This window comes from Choloepus didactylus, chromosome 18 (assembly GCF_015220235.1).
Source record: "Choloepus didactylus isolate mChoDid1 chromosome 18, mChoDid1.pri, whole genome shotgun sequence".
NCBI classification, from domain to species: Eukaryota; Metazoa; Chordata; class Mammalia; order Pilosa; family Megalonychidae; genus Choloepus; species Choloepus didactylus.
The window spans coordinates 18,316,019-18,333,569 of NC_051324.1; the positions used below are offsets into that span (position 1 = coordinate 18,316,019).

The window sequence follows — 17,551 nt, forward strand, 5'->3', positions numbered from 1 at the left end:
CTTTCTTCATCAACATTCCATCAGATTATCATTGTCAACCTTATGTTTCTATGGTTAAGCACACTTCCATTACATTATTGGTATTTCTTTTATAATCTATGTCAGGGTTAAATTTTTTTTACTGACAGCTATAAGAAATGAGGAAATCAGTATACCTTCACTTTACCTACTCTTCACTCTCCCCTCTTAACTTTATTAGACAAGTCATTTCAACATTGTCATGGTTCATTACATGTATATTCAATCTGAAAACGTAATCCCCACATAGGTTTTTATCTTTGTTCTCAGTTTAAAAATATTCAATTATTTACTCTCTTTATTTGGTTGACTGAAGTTTGCCCTCTAATCATTTATGCTGCTGGGCTCATATAAATACTATTTTCTTATTTTTATAAATTAGGTAAGTGGTAGGTTTAGAGAAAAATCAAACTTTAAATATAGAGTTCCCATATACACCCCTATTATTAACACTTTGTATAAGTGCCACACATTTGTTGCAATTGTTGAAAGGACATTATTATAATTATACTATTAACTATAATTCATCATTTATACTATGGTTCAATGTACATATTGTACATGCCTGTGTTTTTATGTGTTTTAAATTTTTTATTCTAGTAACACATACACAACTCAAAATTTCCCATTTTAGCCATCTGCAAATTCTTACATAATTGATGTCTAGAAATGTTAAGCTGTTTGTTGCATGTGTACTCAAACAGTTTGTCTTGAAATCAAATTTTTGGATCACACTTTCTTGCCTGAAGACTTTGCAAGTATTGCTCTGATTTCTTTTAGTTTAAATGCTTCATTAGAGAAACAAGACACAAGCCACTTTTTTTTCTGTTTTAAGTGTCTTGATCTTTTCTGACAAAATACATAAAGGATTTGTTATTTCTGAAATACAAAGACTTTATTTGGACAGACCTCACCATGGAAACTCTATGCCTATATTTCCATAAACAAGCTGTGTTTTCTCCATATTTAGAAACCAGTCTTCCTTTAAATTTGAAAAAGATACCTGAAATGGATCTTCAATTAGCTGTTCTGATCCATTATTGTAGTTTTCTTCTTTGGGAATTCCAAGAAGGCATGTGTTTGACATTCTTTGCATGTCCTTTAAATCAGTGATTACAAATGATGTGAGTCACATAGGTAGTTTTTAATTTTCTAGTAGCCACATTGTAAAAGATTAAAAAAATGTGAAATCAATTTTAAGAAAATATTTTATTTAACTTCATATATTTGAAGGTTATCATTTCACCATGTAAAGGATATCATTCTTGTTTTATACTACATCCCCAAATTCTGGTGTGCATATTACAATTATAGCACATCTAAATTTGGATTAGACCCTTTCTAGTGCTCAGGAGCCATGTGTGGATAGTGGCTATACTACCGGACAAAAGAGAATTAGATATCTATGAATACGTTTTTTTTTTCTTTCTTACCTATCTCAGATTTGATCTCTATATTTCCATATGTCTATTACCTTGTGTAGCTACCAGATTTGTTTTTTTAAAACATTTATTTCTCCTGCACTTTTAAAAAAACTGTTTATTGTAATAATGTATATGGAAGTGAAAATTTCTTACTTAACCACTTTCATGTGTGCAATTCAAGTGATATTAATTGCACATTAAAGATTCTACTATCATCACCAACATCCATTTCCCCAATGTTATCACATGAATCAGAAACTCTGCACCTGAGTTTGGTCAGATGCCTTTCCATTTGATTCTTTGAAACTCTTCCCTGAAGTCTTGTATCTCTCCCTTCTGCCCTTGCTATACAGAAGAGAATGCTTTAGTACATGTTTTAAGTACATGACTTTTTTTCCAATTTTTCAGCTGTTCAATGGCACCATTTTTTTTCTCAGTGTTTGGAAACTACTGATTGTTTCCTGTCATGATCTCTCCCACATTTTTTTTCTTGAGTATCTTTGAATAGATTTGTGATGTTACTTTCTGAAATCTACATGAGGTAAAGATCTCATGGTCAGTTTGTTCATGAGAAGTCTCTGTTTGGGAAAGGAGCCTGCCCCATGATTCATGGTTGTTGTGAGTACTTTTCATCTTCAGGTCTATATGGTCAGTGCCGATTGCTGAGGAACAACTGACAGTGCTGTCTCCTTGCTTATACAGTGGCATATACAGACCAAAAATGGCTCACCTGTGTAACTTCTCATACAGCCCTGCCTCCCCTGTTCAAACAAAGCACAGAGAAGACCATGCCCCCAATCAATCCACTCAATTTCCATTTTTATGAGCAATGTTTTTTTCTTTTTAATTTTGGGTGACCATATCCCCAAAAGTCATTAGGGTCATGCTGCTGTGGACCTACTTATCCATTCCTGCCCTTGCACTTCACTGCCTCAGCTAAGACCTCATTACACTTTCTCTTCTGTTAGAGTTACAGAAACCAACACATGTTTCTCCTTGTCTAATTTCAGTCTTTAATATGCAAGGAAATTCCATTATTCTTAATTGGCTCCAGCCTTGCTAGTTCTGTAGAAGAGAGACTTTGATACATTTTTTATCAGGAGCTTGATAAAAACTGAAAGCACTTACTTCAATTTGGCTGTCTGAATTTGTCTCTGCTTCATTTGAAGACCTCTCCTTGAGCCTTTGGATGATCTGCAATGCCTGAGTCAAGGGCAAGTTGGAAGGCAAGAAACTGCAAGGCAGAAACCCAACTGCAACTAGCAGGAACAAACCCTCAGGCCAGGAGAACAACTTTTTCTTATAAAGAGGTAATAGGCAACATACACACAATAAGTCCTTTTAAATTAAGATGTTATACAAAGTTCAGTCCAAAGAATTTTTTAATGGCAAAAAAAACCTAGCAATTTATTGAACCAGGCATTTTGAATTTTTATTGCATATATTCTTCACCTTGGACAAATGTACTTTGCTCATTTTCTGATCTCACCTATAGAAAATGGCTTCTCTGATTCCTGTCATACTTTCACTTCACCTTCACTATTTCTAGAACTCTTGAAAGCAAGTTAGCTATTCAAGTGATTTCTACTTCTGTGGAAATATAATCAATTATTGTATTTTGATATCTGCTTATTGGTGTGGGGTGATGCCCCAGAAGAAAATGGAAAATTTCTATCTAAATCTTTCTATATTCAAAGAGAATGTATTTTCCCAAGTATTCTGACCATTTCAGCAAAGAGAAGGTGGTAAGGACAAGGTTTGGTGGCATTGGGTGTCTCTGAAAAACAGAGTAAAGGCATTGAGTTAATGGAAGAGGCTATTGAGTGAGGTGTGGCCTGGGCAGTGGGAAATTCTTCACCCTCATATTGGGAATTTACCAGAAGGTTTGTAGAAAGAGGCCTTAAACTATACATGCTGAATAAGTGTACTGAGTGGACTAATTCCTCCATTTTTTTGGACATTTTCTTACAGTGACTCATGGAGCCAGTAGCTGGGACCAACAGGACAGCAGTTACTGAGTTCATTCTTCTGGGACTAGCGGAAACAGAAAAGCTACAATCTGTGCTCTTTGTTCTCTTCCTCTTTGCCTACATGGTCACAGTTGGAGGAAACCTCAGCATCCTGGCTGCCATCTTGGTGGAGCCCAAACTCCACACCCCCATGTACTTCTTTCTTGGGAATCTATCAGCACTGGATGCTGGATGTATCACCGTCACTGTTCCTTCAATGTTGGGTCGACTCCTGTCCCACAAGCGTACAATTGTCCATAATGCCTGCATCTCCCAGCTCTTCTTCTTCCATCTTCTGGCAGGGGCAGACTGCTTCCTGTTGACAGCCATGGCCTATGACCGATTCCTGGCCATCTGCCAGCCCCTCACCTACAGCACCTGCATGAGCCAGGCAGTCCAGTGGATTTTGGTGGCCATGTGCTGGACTAGTTCCCTTGCCAATACACTGACACACACTCTTGCCCTAAGCACCCTCCAATTCTGTGGTCCAAATGAGGTCAATCACTTCTACTGTGACCTTCCACAGCTCTTCCAGCTCTCATGCTCCAGCACTGAACTCAATGAGCTGCTGCTCTTTGGTATGAGTTTCCTAATGGCAGGTATCCCCTTGGTTTTCATTAGCACCTCCTACATCCACGTAGCAGCTGCAGTTCTACAAATGCGCTCAGTGGAGAGCAGGAAGAAGGCTTTCTCCACATGTGGCTCCCACCTCACTGTGGTTTTCCTATTCTATGGAACAGGAATCTTCAACTACATGCGTCTGGGTTCAGAGGAGGCTTCAGACAAGGATAAAGGGGTTGGGGTTTTCAACAGTGTTATCAACCCCATGCTGAACCCAGTTATCTACAGCCTCAGGAACCCTGATGTGCAGGGTGCCCTGTGGTGGGTACTTTTGGAAAGGCAGTCATTGAGATAAGAAGTGATAGAATCTCTTCTTTCCTACCTTTCTCACTAAGAAATATGTCCCATGGGGATAGAGACCAGAAAATTTGCTCCACAGTCACCTATCTTTTGCACCAGAAGACTTAAGTGTTTGTACTACAATGGGAGCCCTACCTAATTCATTCATTCATTCTTTCTTTAGATAAATTTTATTCAGTTAATCCTATGACTCAGATACCTTTGTGGTGCACTGGCTATATGGCCATGAACCGAATAGACAAAAGCATCTACGGTCATTGCACTCATTATCTAATGTCAGAACACAAAATAAAATTTTGGCAAAGAAGAGAATATACTGATTTTGATCATGGCAGTAGTTACACTGAAATATATATTTGCCCAAACTCATCACATTACATGCTTTAAATGGATGTCATTTATTGTATGTAAATACTGCCTAACAAAACTGATTAAGGAGATGACAAGATGATAAAATTCACATTAAGTTCTCCCAAGTTTGAAAATATAAATAATACACATATTTTATGATATACACAGTATCAGTTTGCCAGGGCTACTATGAGAAATACCACAACCTGGTTGGCTTAAACAACAAGAACTTATTGACTCAGAATTTTGGAGGCTAGAATCCAAAATCACCATATTGCCTGTGCATGCATTCTCCAAAGTCTGTCATGTCTTGGTGATGGATTGTCAGCAGTTGATTTTGCCTCTATCATAGGATGACCTGTCTCCTGTGTCTTCTGTTCCATGTCCAAATTTCCTTTGCTTATAAGGACTCCTGTCCTACAAGATTAAGACACATCTTATTTCAATTTATCCTCATTTTAACAGGCTTTTCAAAAATCCCATTTATAATCATGTACACACCTACAGGACAAGGGTTTAGGACTTGAAAATATTTCAGGGAGGGACAAGATTACAACTACCAAGCACATATATGGAATAAAACAATGAAGAAATGATAAACACAAAATTTAGGGTAGTAGTTATTCCTGAAAGTGAGAAACACAAGGGACTTGTATTTGTTGTCCTGGATGGTAGATATGTGATGTTTATTATGTGAATCCTTAAACTTTGTGAAATTTATATATGCATAAATACCCTTGTGACTATGAAAAATTTCATAATATTAAATTTGAAATTTAAATGTGATTTAATAAAAATATGACAATTACAATGAATAAAAGAAATATGAATACATATGTAGATATAGAAGATATAGATTCAGACAGAGAAAGAGAAATACTAAGCACAAAACATACAAATTGAACAATGGACAAAGACAATTCATAAACGCACAATAGCTTACTAACAAAGTAATGCAGATTGCTCACAAATACTAAGAAAAAAAACAACCTCACTACATGAGAGCAAATCAAACTAAAACAACAAAGAGACATGAATGGGCTGTAATTTTTTACCCATAAGATAAACAAGAATTTATTAAAATGATAACATATAGCATTGGTGAGGACACGGGGAAATGGGTACTTTCCCTATAGCCTTAAGGTAATTAAAGCAAGAGCTGACAGTGCCTGAAGCTGGGAATCTGTCGCTCAAAACTGGAAGCAAATGTTCAGTCCCTTACAGAAAGAAAACCTGTGGTCTAACACCAGAAATCCAAAGAGCCTCATTGTCTTTGCCAGTATTCATCCTGTCTCTTTAGGAATGCATTTCCCATTATTTTCACTACTTCTGCTGTCAGGGTGGGTGGTTCACCACCAGGAACTCTGTGAAATTGGCTTTCAGTTGAGCTCAACTCATCTGGGTTTTTTCTCCCCAGACATATGAGCAGAACTTAGGTTTCAGACCTCTAACTAGCCCATGGGGAATGTGCCTGCCTGCTTTGCAGTAGCAACAGCTTGTCACAATAGGCCAGAGCTCAAAGACCAGATCAAGTACCATTAACACTCAGGGTTTTAAAAGACAGAGAAGGGAGCAGAGGCCCCACATGCCACTCTGCCTCTGTCCCCCTGCTCTGCCCAGGGCAGGGCACTCTACTGGTCTGGATGTCCCCCTTCTGGGTGGATGTGAAGGAAGTGTCTCCTTGTGGACCAGGCTTAGACTCCCCTGGGACCCCTACCCTCCTACTAGGCAGGGATGAGACCCTCACTGCAGCAGACCCTGCCTCTGGTGTGTTCCCCATCTTCTACTGTTTTCCACCATCATGATGATGGAGGGGGAGGCTTGTTTCTCAGATGCATGGCCCTCCTGAGGTTGACATGTCAGATGCTGGAGTTGATTTTTATAGGTTATCTACTTCCAATTTTTTTGATGCCAGAAATATAACCACACCATATTTTTCAGACAATGATGGCTACCAAAATGTTGCTTAAGAAGAACAATGTTACTTTTGCTTTTGAGCATTGTTCTTAAAACTTGTCTGAGCTTCCTCTCCTTCCACATCTCACAAGGCAAATCATCACACACAAGACAAAACAAGTGTTTCTTCCCCAGTTGATGAACCTGTAGATTGGTACAGACTTTGGAGGGCAATTTAATTAAAATTAATCAAAGGCCATGACAATAAAACACTTGGCCAAGAGATTTCAAATTATGAGCCTGCTGAGGGAAATAATCACATAAATAAAGAAAGGTATGCTGGTTTGGATGTATTGTGTCCCCCCAACCATGCTCTTTAATGGAATCTTGTGGAGGCAGAGGTATTAGTGTTGATTAGGATAGAAACCATTTACTGAGTATTTCCACGGAGATGTGACTCAATCAATTGTAAGTGAAATGTTTGATGAAATTATTTCCATGGAGATATGGCCCCTCCCATTCAGGATGGGTCTTTGTTTAATCACTGGATTCCTATAAAAGAGCTTACAAGAAGAAGGACCTCAGAGCAGCTGAGGGTGACATTTTGGAGAGCAGCTTAGAGAGACATTTTGGAGATGGCCATTGAAAGTAGACTTTTGCCAGCCCAGAGTTTGCCTGAGAGAAACTAAGAGAACACCCTATTAGGTCTGGGCCCTGGGTCCTGAGCCCCTACCCCATCTCCCTGTTTTGCAAAACAAAGCTGCAGATCAGACCATGCCTCCCATTTCTGCCCCCTCCCTTTCCCCATTTTCAGGCCACTTTCTTTATTCTTGCTCATCACTATACTCCCTCCCTTTCCCTCAGAAATTTATTCCCTCCCTCACCTCTCCTGTTCAAATGCACAAACCAGTCATTGCCAAAGTTACAAGATAAACTATGTATAACCCCTTATTGGCCAAATTTCACATACCTTACACCATGTAACCTCCTTATTAGCAAAATGCCCTATAAGAAGAAATCTGGCCACCCAGTTGTGCATTTTCCCTTCTGAGCAGCCTTGCTGCCAGCAGGGGCCACCCTAAGGCTTCTCACAAATAAAACTTTTCTCTGCTACCTGCTCATTTGGCTTCATTGCCCATCTTTTGAACCAAACAACCTTAGATACCCCCATACACCTAGAGAGAAATGTCCTGGGAGGAAGCCATTTTGAATCCAGAATCCCAGAGCAGATGCCAGCCATGTGCCTGTGCCTTCCCAGCTGACAGAGGTCTTCCAGACACCACTGATGTTCTTCAATGAAGGAACCCTATTGTTGATGCCTTTGGACACTTTTTTGGCCTTAGGACTATAACTTTGTAACCAAATAAACACCCTTTAAAAAAAGCCAATCTGTTTCTGGTATTTTGAAAAATGGCAGTAATAGCAAACCAGAACAAAAGGTGTACTTACAAAGACATTTGCTGCCATCTTAAATGCAATGGAAAAAACTGAAAACAAAATCAAGAATATGATATTTCTTAAATAAATTGTGACATATTCATAAAATTAAACACTGGAATACATGCCAGTATTAAATAATAATGTGGCTGAATATTTATTAAAAAAGAAAGATGATATGATTGCTCAGTGGAAAATAAAATTATAAAGAATTTGAGTTCATGCTCTTCAAAAAAGTGTTTTAGCAGCAGTGGGCATTTAGAGCTGGAGGTGCCCCAGACAAAAATGTTCCTGAACATAATCCTTTCCTGTGTGTATACATCCATTGTCAGTAGGGCTTTTTAAAATCATATTTTTTATTGAAGAATATAACATATATACATAGACGTGATAACTTTCCAAATGCAATTTAACAGGTATTTAGAGAGTAAATTTCAAAGAATGTTATGGGTTACAGTTCCACAGTTTCAGTTATTTCCTTATTGTGAAATAAAACATATATGCAAAAGGTAACATCTTTCAAAGTATGATTTAACAAGTAGTTAAACAGGAAATTTCCAAAAATGTTATGAGTTACAGTACCATTGTCTCAGTTATTTCCTTGTTGTGAAATATAACAAATGTACAAAAAGGTGATAACTTTCAAATTACAATTTAACAAGTAGCTATAGAAAAAATTTCAAAGGATGATATGGGTTACAGTTCCACCATTTCAATTTTTTTCCTTCTAGCTGTTCTAATACCCTAGCAAATAAGAAGAAAATTATATAGAGATTCAGTATTCATAATCCTTTGTTGATTTCCCTCTTCTCTGTTACTACCCCTTCCTCTAGTTTAATCACCTTCCCAATCTTCAGGGATGTCTATGGAGTGACCACCTTAACCTATTCATGTTGAAAAGAGGTGTCAACATTATGGGAAAAGGGGGCACATCTGGTTGATGCTCTTCAAGTGTTTTGGATCTTAGCTGGCATAAGAATTCTCTTGAGGATTTAAGTTTCAGAAAAATAAACTTTGTGAGCAAAACTTTTACCGATTCTTAGATAAGGATGTTGGGTATTCTTTAGGATTTTCATGACTACTGTTGACTTGGGCTTTTACTGTGGTCATTTGGCATATCTAGCTGAAGATTGCATAGGAGTAACCTCCAGGACAGCCTCTTGAGACTATTTGAATTCTGTTAGCCACTGAAACCTTATTTGTTGCCTTTCTTTTCCCCCTTTTGGTAAAAAAGCCATTCTCAGCCCTTCAATATGAGGGTCAGGCTGATTCCTGAATTCTGTGCCCATATCACCAGGAAGGCTCACTCTTGGGGGTCATGTCCCATGTCACAGAGAGGGTGATGAATTTCTTTGCTGAGTTAGGCTTACAGATAGAAAGTCCACATTTGAGCAACAAAAGAAGTTATCTGGAGGTGACTCCCAGTCATAATTATAGGTGGGATTTCTCACCTTTATAACCATAAGTTTCACCAGAGGAAGATCATGTAGCGGATCGTTCTGGTTTGCTAATGCTGCTAGAATGCAAAACACCAGAAATGGATTGGCTTTTATAAAAGGGGGTTTATTTGGTTACACAGTTACAGTCTTAAGGCCATAAAGTGTCCAAGGTAACACATCAGTAATTGGGTACCTTAACTGGAGGATGGCCAATTGTGTCCAGAAAACCTCTGTTAGCTGGGAAGACACATGGCTGGCATCTGCTCCAGAGTTCTGATTTCTAAATGGCTTTCTCCCAGGATGTTCCTCTCTAGACTGCAGTTCCTCAAAAATGTCACTCTTAGATGCTCTTGGGGTGTTTGTCCTCTCTTAGCTTCTCCAGAGCAAGAGTCTACTTTCAATGGCCATCTTCAAACTGTCTTTCTTCTGCAGCTACTCTCTCAGCTTCTGTACATTTTTCAAAGTGTCCCTCTTGGCTGTAGCAAGCTTGCTCCTTCTGTCTGAACTAATCTAGTGTTCTAGTAAACAAAACTTATGCTGAATGGGCTGGACCACACCTCCATGGAAATTATCCAATCAGAATTATCACCTACAGTTGGGTGAGTCAATCTCCATGGAAGCACTCAAAGAATTACAATCTAATCAACACTAATACATCTGCCCACACAGGAATGCATCAAAGATAATGACATTTTGGGGGACATAGTACATACAAACCATTATATTCACCCCCTGGACCCCAAAATGACAGGATCTTTCCATATACAAAATACATTCATCCCATCACAATATCACAGAAACTTACATCATTTCAGTAGCAATAGGTAAGTACAAGTTCCCATCAAAATAATTTACAGGCATGGTGTGTCCTAATACAAAATTCCCCTCTATCTGTGGACCTGTGAAACTTAGAACAAGTTATCTGCTTACAATATACAAAGAAGGGACCTTCATAGGATAAACATCCTATTGCCATAAGGAGACATTGAAAGGAAAACAGGGCTTAAGGGACCAAAACAGTTCCTAAAACCCACAGGGCAAACTCCATTAGATTTCAAAGTGTGAGAGTCATTTACAGAGAAAATGTTGCATCCTTGGGGCTTGAGATAGTGGGAATCTAACCCTTCCTAAGGGCCTTTGTGGCAGCCCCTTCCTTTCCAAATGCTGGGGTGAGTGCTCCAACATATCCACACATTGGGGAGACCACCTTTTCAGCCCCACCCTCTTCAAACACTGGGGCAGCACCCAGATTCTCTTCCATCTCTGGGGCACAAGCTCATCTCCTTCAGAACAGTGGGGTGGAAACCAGGCTTTCCCCCAGTTCCCTGAGAATGTGCTCCACCCTCTTTGGGAACTGAGGTGGCAACACCCTTCCTGAACATCAAGGTGGAAGGCCCACCCTCAACCTCTGGGGCAAACTCACTCTTTCCATTAATGTAGGACACTCCACTCTCCCAGACCAATACCTCTTGACTCCAGACCTCTCCCTCCGTGGCTCTGTCTTTGAAGAAATTTTTCTTTCAATATGTTCCTTGTCTGTCTCCTCCAGTCAAGACTGGCAGCATCTCCATCTATAAAGACCTCAAAAAAATTCTGTTGGCTTTATATGAAGCACACAGAGGTCAAAGCCATCAGACAATAGGACTTTCCACAAAACCTTTCCAGATAGCTCCATCTCCAATTTTGACTTGTACTGGAATGGTGGTCAGGTTCCATGTTTGGTTAAATCCTCATGTTGGGCTGTAGCTTCTGGTGTTCCACCCCCTGGAAGCCCAGAATTTTCCAAAGCATGAGTTTCTGGTTTCCTTGAACCCAAGAGTTCACTTCTCAGTTAACCTTTCTCCTCTCACATTTTACTATAAGCTGCAAGGAGAAGCCATGCTATATCTACAACTTCTAGTTTCAAAATCTCATCAGCCAAGTATCCCATCTCATTTTTTCAAATTCTGTCTTCCATTTGATACCAGGACTCAATTTTGCCAAATTCTCTGCCACTTTAAAACAAAGATTGCCTTTCTTCCAGTTTGCAACATCACATTCATCATTTCTGCTCAAGGCCTCATCAGAAGTATCTTTAGAGTCCATATTTCCACATACAGTCTTTTCAGAGCAGTTTAAGCCTTTTCTATCAAGCACCTCACAGTTCTTCCAGAATCTTCCCCTTATCCATTTAAAAATCTGTTCCAACATGTTTGGTATTTGCAAACTCATTAGCAGCAGCACCCCATTCTTTGTACCAAAATCTGTTCCAGTTTGCTAGTGCTGCCAGAATGCAAAACACCAGAAATGGATTGGCTTTTATAAAAGGGGGTTTATTTGGGTACACAGTTACAGTCTTAAGACAATAAAGTGTCCAAGGTAACACATCAGTAATTGGGTACCTTCACTGGACGATGGCCAATGGTGTCTGGAAAACCTCTGCTGGCTGGGAAGGCACATGGCTGGTATCTGTTCCAGAGTTCTGATTTCAAAATGGCTTTCTCCCAGGATGTTCCTCTCTAGGCTGGAATTCCTCAAAAATGTTACTGTTAGGTTGCTCTTGGGGTGTTTGTCCTCTCCTAATTTCTCCAGAGTAAAAGTCTGCTTTCAATGGCCATCTTCAAACTGTCTGTCTTCTGTAGCTACTCTCTCAGATTTTGTGCATTCTTCAAAGTGTCCCTCTTGGCTGTAGCAAGCTTGCTCCTTCTGTCTGAGCTTATATAATGCCCTAGTAAACTAATCAAGGCTCATGCTGAATGGGCTGGGCGAACCCCCATGGAAATTATCCAATCAGAGTCATCACCTACAGTTGGGTGGGTCTTATCTCCATGGAAACACTCAATCAAATTATAATCTAATCAACACTAATACATTTGCTCACACAAGACTGCATCAAAGGTAATGGCATTTTGGGGGACACAATACATTGAAATTGGCACAGGGATTCCTGTGTTAACATAACATATGTTATATCCATGATAATCCATCCATGTCTCACATTATCATCACTTAGCTGTACAATCCTCATCACTCTCCATTTTATACAATTTTCATGACCCAAGACACCTTGTCATCCCTTAATTATTTGTGTCTGGTATTTGTAGGGAACTTGTGTGGCATTCCTGTGAGTTATAGTGCCTAGGGTGCAATAGATAGATTTTTCCCATATACTGTGCTGTTGTCAATTCTTTGTACTAGTGTCATAACTTAGATGTATATCATGCAAGCACTTGTCTCTATTTGTAGGGCTGATCTGTGGGATACATGCCCTTAAACAACCACTTTCAATCCTATTCACCTTCAGCACAGCTCTGACACATATAATCTCATTAATAAACCATCATCACTCCTATCCATTCCACAACTTTGAATTCACCCTGATTAACATATCTGAACATATTAGATTATCATTTCCCCTCTCTAGCTTCTCCCCAATATTCTACATTATAATACATTGATTTTACATTGTTCAGGGACTTCATTGAATTGGTAACACAATATCTCTCCTTTTGTGTCTGACTTATTTCAGTCCACATTATATCTTGAAGGCTCATCCATGTTGTTGTCTGTTTCAGGATCTTGTTTCTTCCTACTGTTGCCTAGAATTCCATCATATATATATACTACATTTTGTTTATCCAGTTGTCTCCTGAAGAATGCTTGAGTTGTTTCCATTTCTTGGAAATTGTGAACAATGCTGCTATGAATGTTGCTATAAAACTGTCTGTTCATGTCACTGCTTTCAAGTCTTCTGGGTGTATACAGAGAGGTAGAATTGCCAGATTGTAGGGTAATTCAGTATCTAGTTTTCTGAGAAACCACCAAACTGTCTTCCACAGTGACTGTATCACCATACATTCCCACCAACAATGAATAAGAGTCCCAATTTCTCCATATCCTCTCCAGCACTTGTTTCCTGTTTTTTTTTTTTTTTAATGAAAGCCATTCTTATTGGTGTGAGATATCTCATTGTGGTTTTGATTTGCATTTCCCTAATAGCTAGTGAAGCTGAACATTTTTTCGTGTTTTTTTTTTTTGGCATTTGTATTTCTTTTTTTTTGAAAAATACATTTTCATATCTTTTGCCCATTTAAAAATGGGCTGTTTGTACTATTGGTGTTGCTTTATAGGATTTCTTTAATATGCAGGACATCAGTCTCTTATCAGATATATGGTTTCCAAATATTTTCTCCCATTGAGTTGGCTACCTCTTCACCTGTTTGACAAAGTTTTTTGAGGCACAGAAGGTTTTGATTTTGAGGAGATTCCACCTATTTTTTCTTTTATTGCTTGTGCTTTGGGTGTAAGGTCTATGAACTACCTCCTACTACTAGGTCTTGAAGATGTTTCCCTATATTATATTCTAAGGGTTTTATTGTGCTGTCTTTTATATTGAGATCTTTGATCCACTTAGAGTTAGTTTTTGTATAGGGTGTGAGGTAGGGGTCCTCTTTCATTCTTTTGGTAATCAATATCCAGTTCTCCCAGCCACATTTGTTGAAGACATTGTTCTGTCCCAGTTCAGTGGATTTAGGGACCTTATTAAAAATCAACTATAGTTCTGGGGTCCTATTTCTAAACAATCAATTCAATTCCATTGATCAATATGTCTATCTTTCTGCCAATACCATGCTGTTTTGACCACTGTGGATTTATAGTAGTCTTCAAAGTCTAAAAATTTAAATCCTCCCACTCCATTCTTCTTTTTTAGGATGTTTTTGTCAATTCAAGGCCTTTTCTCTTTCAAATAAATTTGATAGCTTTCCCAAGTCTGCAAAGTATGTCATTTGAATTTTGATTGGAATTGTGTTGAATCTCTAGATCAGTTAGGGCAGAACTGGCATCTTAATGAAGTTTAGTCTTCATTTCTAGGAGCAAAAAATATTTTTTCACCTATTTAGGTCTTTTTACTTCTTTTCTTTTCAATTCAATTTTATTGAGATATATTCACATACCATACAATCATCCATAGTGTACAATCAACTGTTCACAGCACCATCATATATTTATGCATTCATCACTCCAATTTTTGAACATTTTCCTTACAAAAAAATAAAATAAAAAATAAAAGTAAAAAGGAACACCAAAATCATTCCATCACTCCCCCATCCTACCTTATTATTCTTTTAGTTTTTACCCCCATTTTTCTACTCATCCATCCATACACTAGTTAAAGGGAATGTGAGCCACAATGTTTTCACAATCACACTGTCACACCATGTAAGCTACATAGTTATAAAATTATCTTCAAGAATCAGGATTACTGGGTTGCAGTTCAACAGTTTCAGGTTTTTCCTTCTAGCTATTCCAGCACACTAAAATATGAAAAGGGATATGTATATAGTGCTTAAGAATGCCCTGCAGAGTGACTTCTTGACTCCATTTGGAATCTCTCAGCCACTGAAACTTTATTTTGTTTCATTTTGCTTCCCCTTTTTGATCAAGAAGATGCTCTCAATGCATGATGCCAGGTCTGGGTTCCTTCCTGGGAGTCATATCCTGCATTGCCAGGGAGATTTACACCCGTGGGAATCAGGGGGGGAGGGCAGTGAGTTCATCTGCCGAATTAGCTTAGCTAGAGATAGAGGGCCACATCTGAGCAACAATGAAGTTCTCTGGAGGAGACGCAGGCACAATTATAAGTAGGCTTAGCTTCTCCTTTGCATAACAAGCCTCATAAGGACAAGCCCCAATATAGAGTGCCTGGCATACCAAATTAACAGTCCTCAATGTTTGTGAGAATATCTGCAATAATGCAGGTGGGGATGTCCAACATTTCCAAATTTTTCCCCAGCTCCTCAGGAGAGCCCTGCAAATATATTTTATTCTCTGCTCAATTTACTTTGGGATATATCTCTATTTTACACTAATCTGTACAAAGCTACAAGATCTCACTTCCTATTCAAAGTTCCATGTAATTATGGTGTTTCAATAAACTGACTGTACAAGTGAAATTATTTAGTGCACTGTACAAGTCTGAATTTCATAATTAATTCTGTAATTGAGGCTGGGTTAAGCCCCCCTTCTTGCTCCCAGCACAGATTGCTTCTTTTTCCCTCAGGGAACCAGCTCCAAGACAGTCAGCCATGTCTTGGGTGGAGGGGCTCCAGCCCCCTGCCTGGGGAAACTTACAGTTTTTCACCATAGTGTCAGCCATTCCACCAATTTCAGACTAGTTTCTGATGCATGACTGGTCACTGAAATCCCTGAAAAGTCTCTTTCATACAGGTCTTGGCTATTTACCAGCTGTCCTAGCAAAGTAACTAAATTCCCACCTCACCGCTCTGCCATCTTGCACCACCTCCATTTTTATTTCTTTTAGTAAAATTTTGTCATTTTCTGTGTAGCAGTCTTTTACATCCTTGGTTAAGTTTACTCAGGTAAATTTGATTTTTATAGTTTCTATTGAATGGATTTTTTTTATTGCTTCTTCAGTTAGGTCATTACTAATCTATAAGTACATTACTGACTTATGTGCATTAATCTTATATCCTGCCACTCTGCTGACTTTTGTTTTTATTAGCTCAGGTTGCTTTGTCATCAAATTCTCAGGATTCTCTAAGTATAAGATCATATCATCTGCAAATAATGACAGTATTACTTCTTCCTTTACAATTTTGATACCTTTAATTTCTTTGTTTTGGCAAATTGCTCTGGCTAGAACTTCCACCACAATGTGGAATAATAGAGGTGAGATTGGTCCTCTTGTCTCATTCCCAATCCTAGGGGGAAAGCTTTCAGCCCCTCACTGTTGAGTACTATGCTGGCTGTGGGTTTTTCATATATGTCCCTTATCATATTGAGGAAGTTTCCCTCAATTCCTACAATTTGAAGTGTTTCTATCAAAAAGGGATTTTGAATTTTGTCAAATGCTTTTTCAGCATCTATCAAAAGGATAATTTGTTTTTTCCCTTTTGATTTGTTAATGTGTTGTATTACATTACTTGATTTTCTTATGTTGAACAACCTTGCATGCCAGGAAAGAAACCTGCTTGGTTGTGCTGTATAATTCTATTAATGTGCCTTTGGATTTGATTTGCAAGTATTTCTTTTAGGTTTTTCTGCATCTATATTCATTAGGGAGATTGGCCTATAGTTTTTCTTTTTTGTAGTATCTTTATCCAGTTTTGGTATCAGAGTCATATAGCTTCATAATATGTGTTAGGTAGTATTCCTTTTTCTTCAATTTTTTGAAAGAGTTTGAGCAGAAATGGTGTCAACTCTTTTTGGAAAGTTTGGTGAAATTCCCCTGTGAAGCTTTCTGGTCCTGGGCTTTTTTTTTTTTTTTTTTTTTTTAACTTTCCCTTCTTTTTTAAATCAACTGTATGAAAAAAAAGTTAAAAAGAAAACAAACATACAATAAAAGAACATTTTAAAGAGACCATAACAAGGGAGTAAGAAAAAGACAACTAACCTAAGATAACTGCTTAACTTCCAACATGTTCCTACTTTACCCCAAGAAAGTTACCTAATATAGCAACATTTCTGTGAACTTGCTCCTACTATATCCATCAGAAATTAACAGACCATAGTCATTCCTGGGCATCCCCAGAACGTTAAATAGCTTATCTGTTCTTCTTGGATAATTGTTCCCCCTTCCTTAATTGCTCTCTATTGCTAGTTCCCCTACATTCTACATTATAAGCCATTTGTTTTATATTTTTCAAAGTTCACATTAGTGGTAGCATATAATATTTCTCTTTTTGTGCCTGGCTTATTTCGCTTAGCATTATGTCTTCAAGGTTCATCCATGTTGTCATATGTTTGACGAGATCGTTCCTTCTTACTGCCGCGTAGTATTCCATCGTGTGTATATACCACATTTTATTTATCCACTCATCTGTTGAAGGACATTTGGGTTGTTTCCATCTCTTGGCAATTGTGAATAATGCTGCTATGAACATTGGCGTGCAGATATCTGTTCGTGTCACTGCTTTCCGATTTTCCGGGTATATACCGAGAAGTGCAATCGCTGGGTCGAATGGTAACTCTATATCTAGTTTTCTAAGGAACTGCCAGACTGACTTCCAGAGTGGCTGAACCATTATACAGTCCCACCAACAGTGAATAAGAGTTC

At 38.4% G+C, this 17,551-nt stretch overlaps 1 protein-coding gene across 1 annotated transcript; it reads left to right on the plus strand.

The window, feature by feature from the left end:
- The first annotated feature begins 3,407 nt into the window (after nt 1-3,407).
- On the plus strand, nt 3,408-4,367 carry LOC119514644 (olfactory receptor 3A2-like). The gene has a single exon (XM_037810456.1). The coding sequence runs from the start codon at nt 3,420-3,422 to the stop codon at nt 4,365-4,367; it is 948 nt and encodes a 315-aa protein (XP_037666384.1). The 5' UTR covers nt 3,408-3,419.
- Nucleotides 4,368-17,551: the final 13,184 nt, after the last annotated feature.

Bases quoted from the DNA above. Each gene is read 5' to 3' on its own strand.
- LOC119514644 (XM_037810456.1), top strand. From the start codon at position 3,420: ATGGAGCCAGTAGCTGGGACCAACAGGACAGCAGTTACTGAGTTCATT.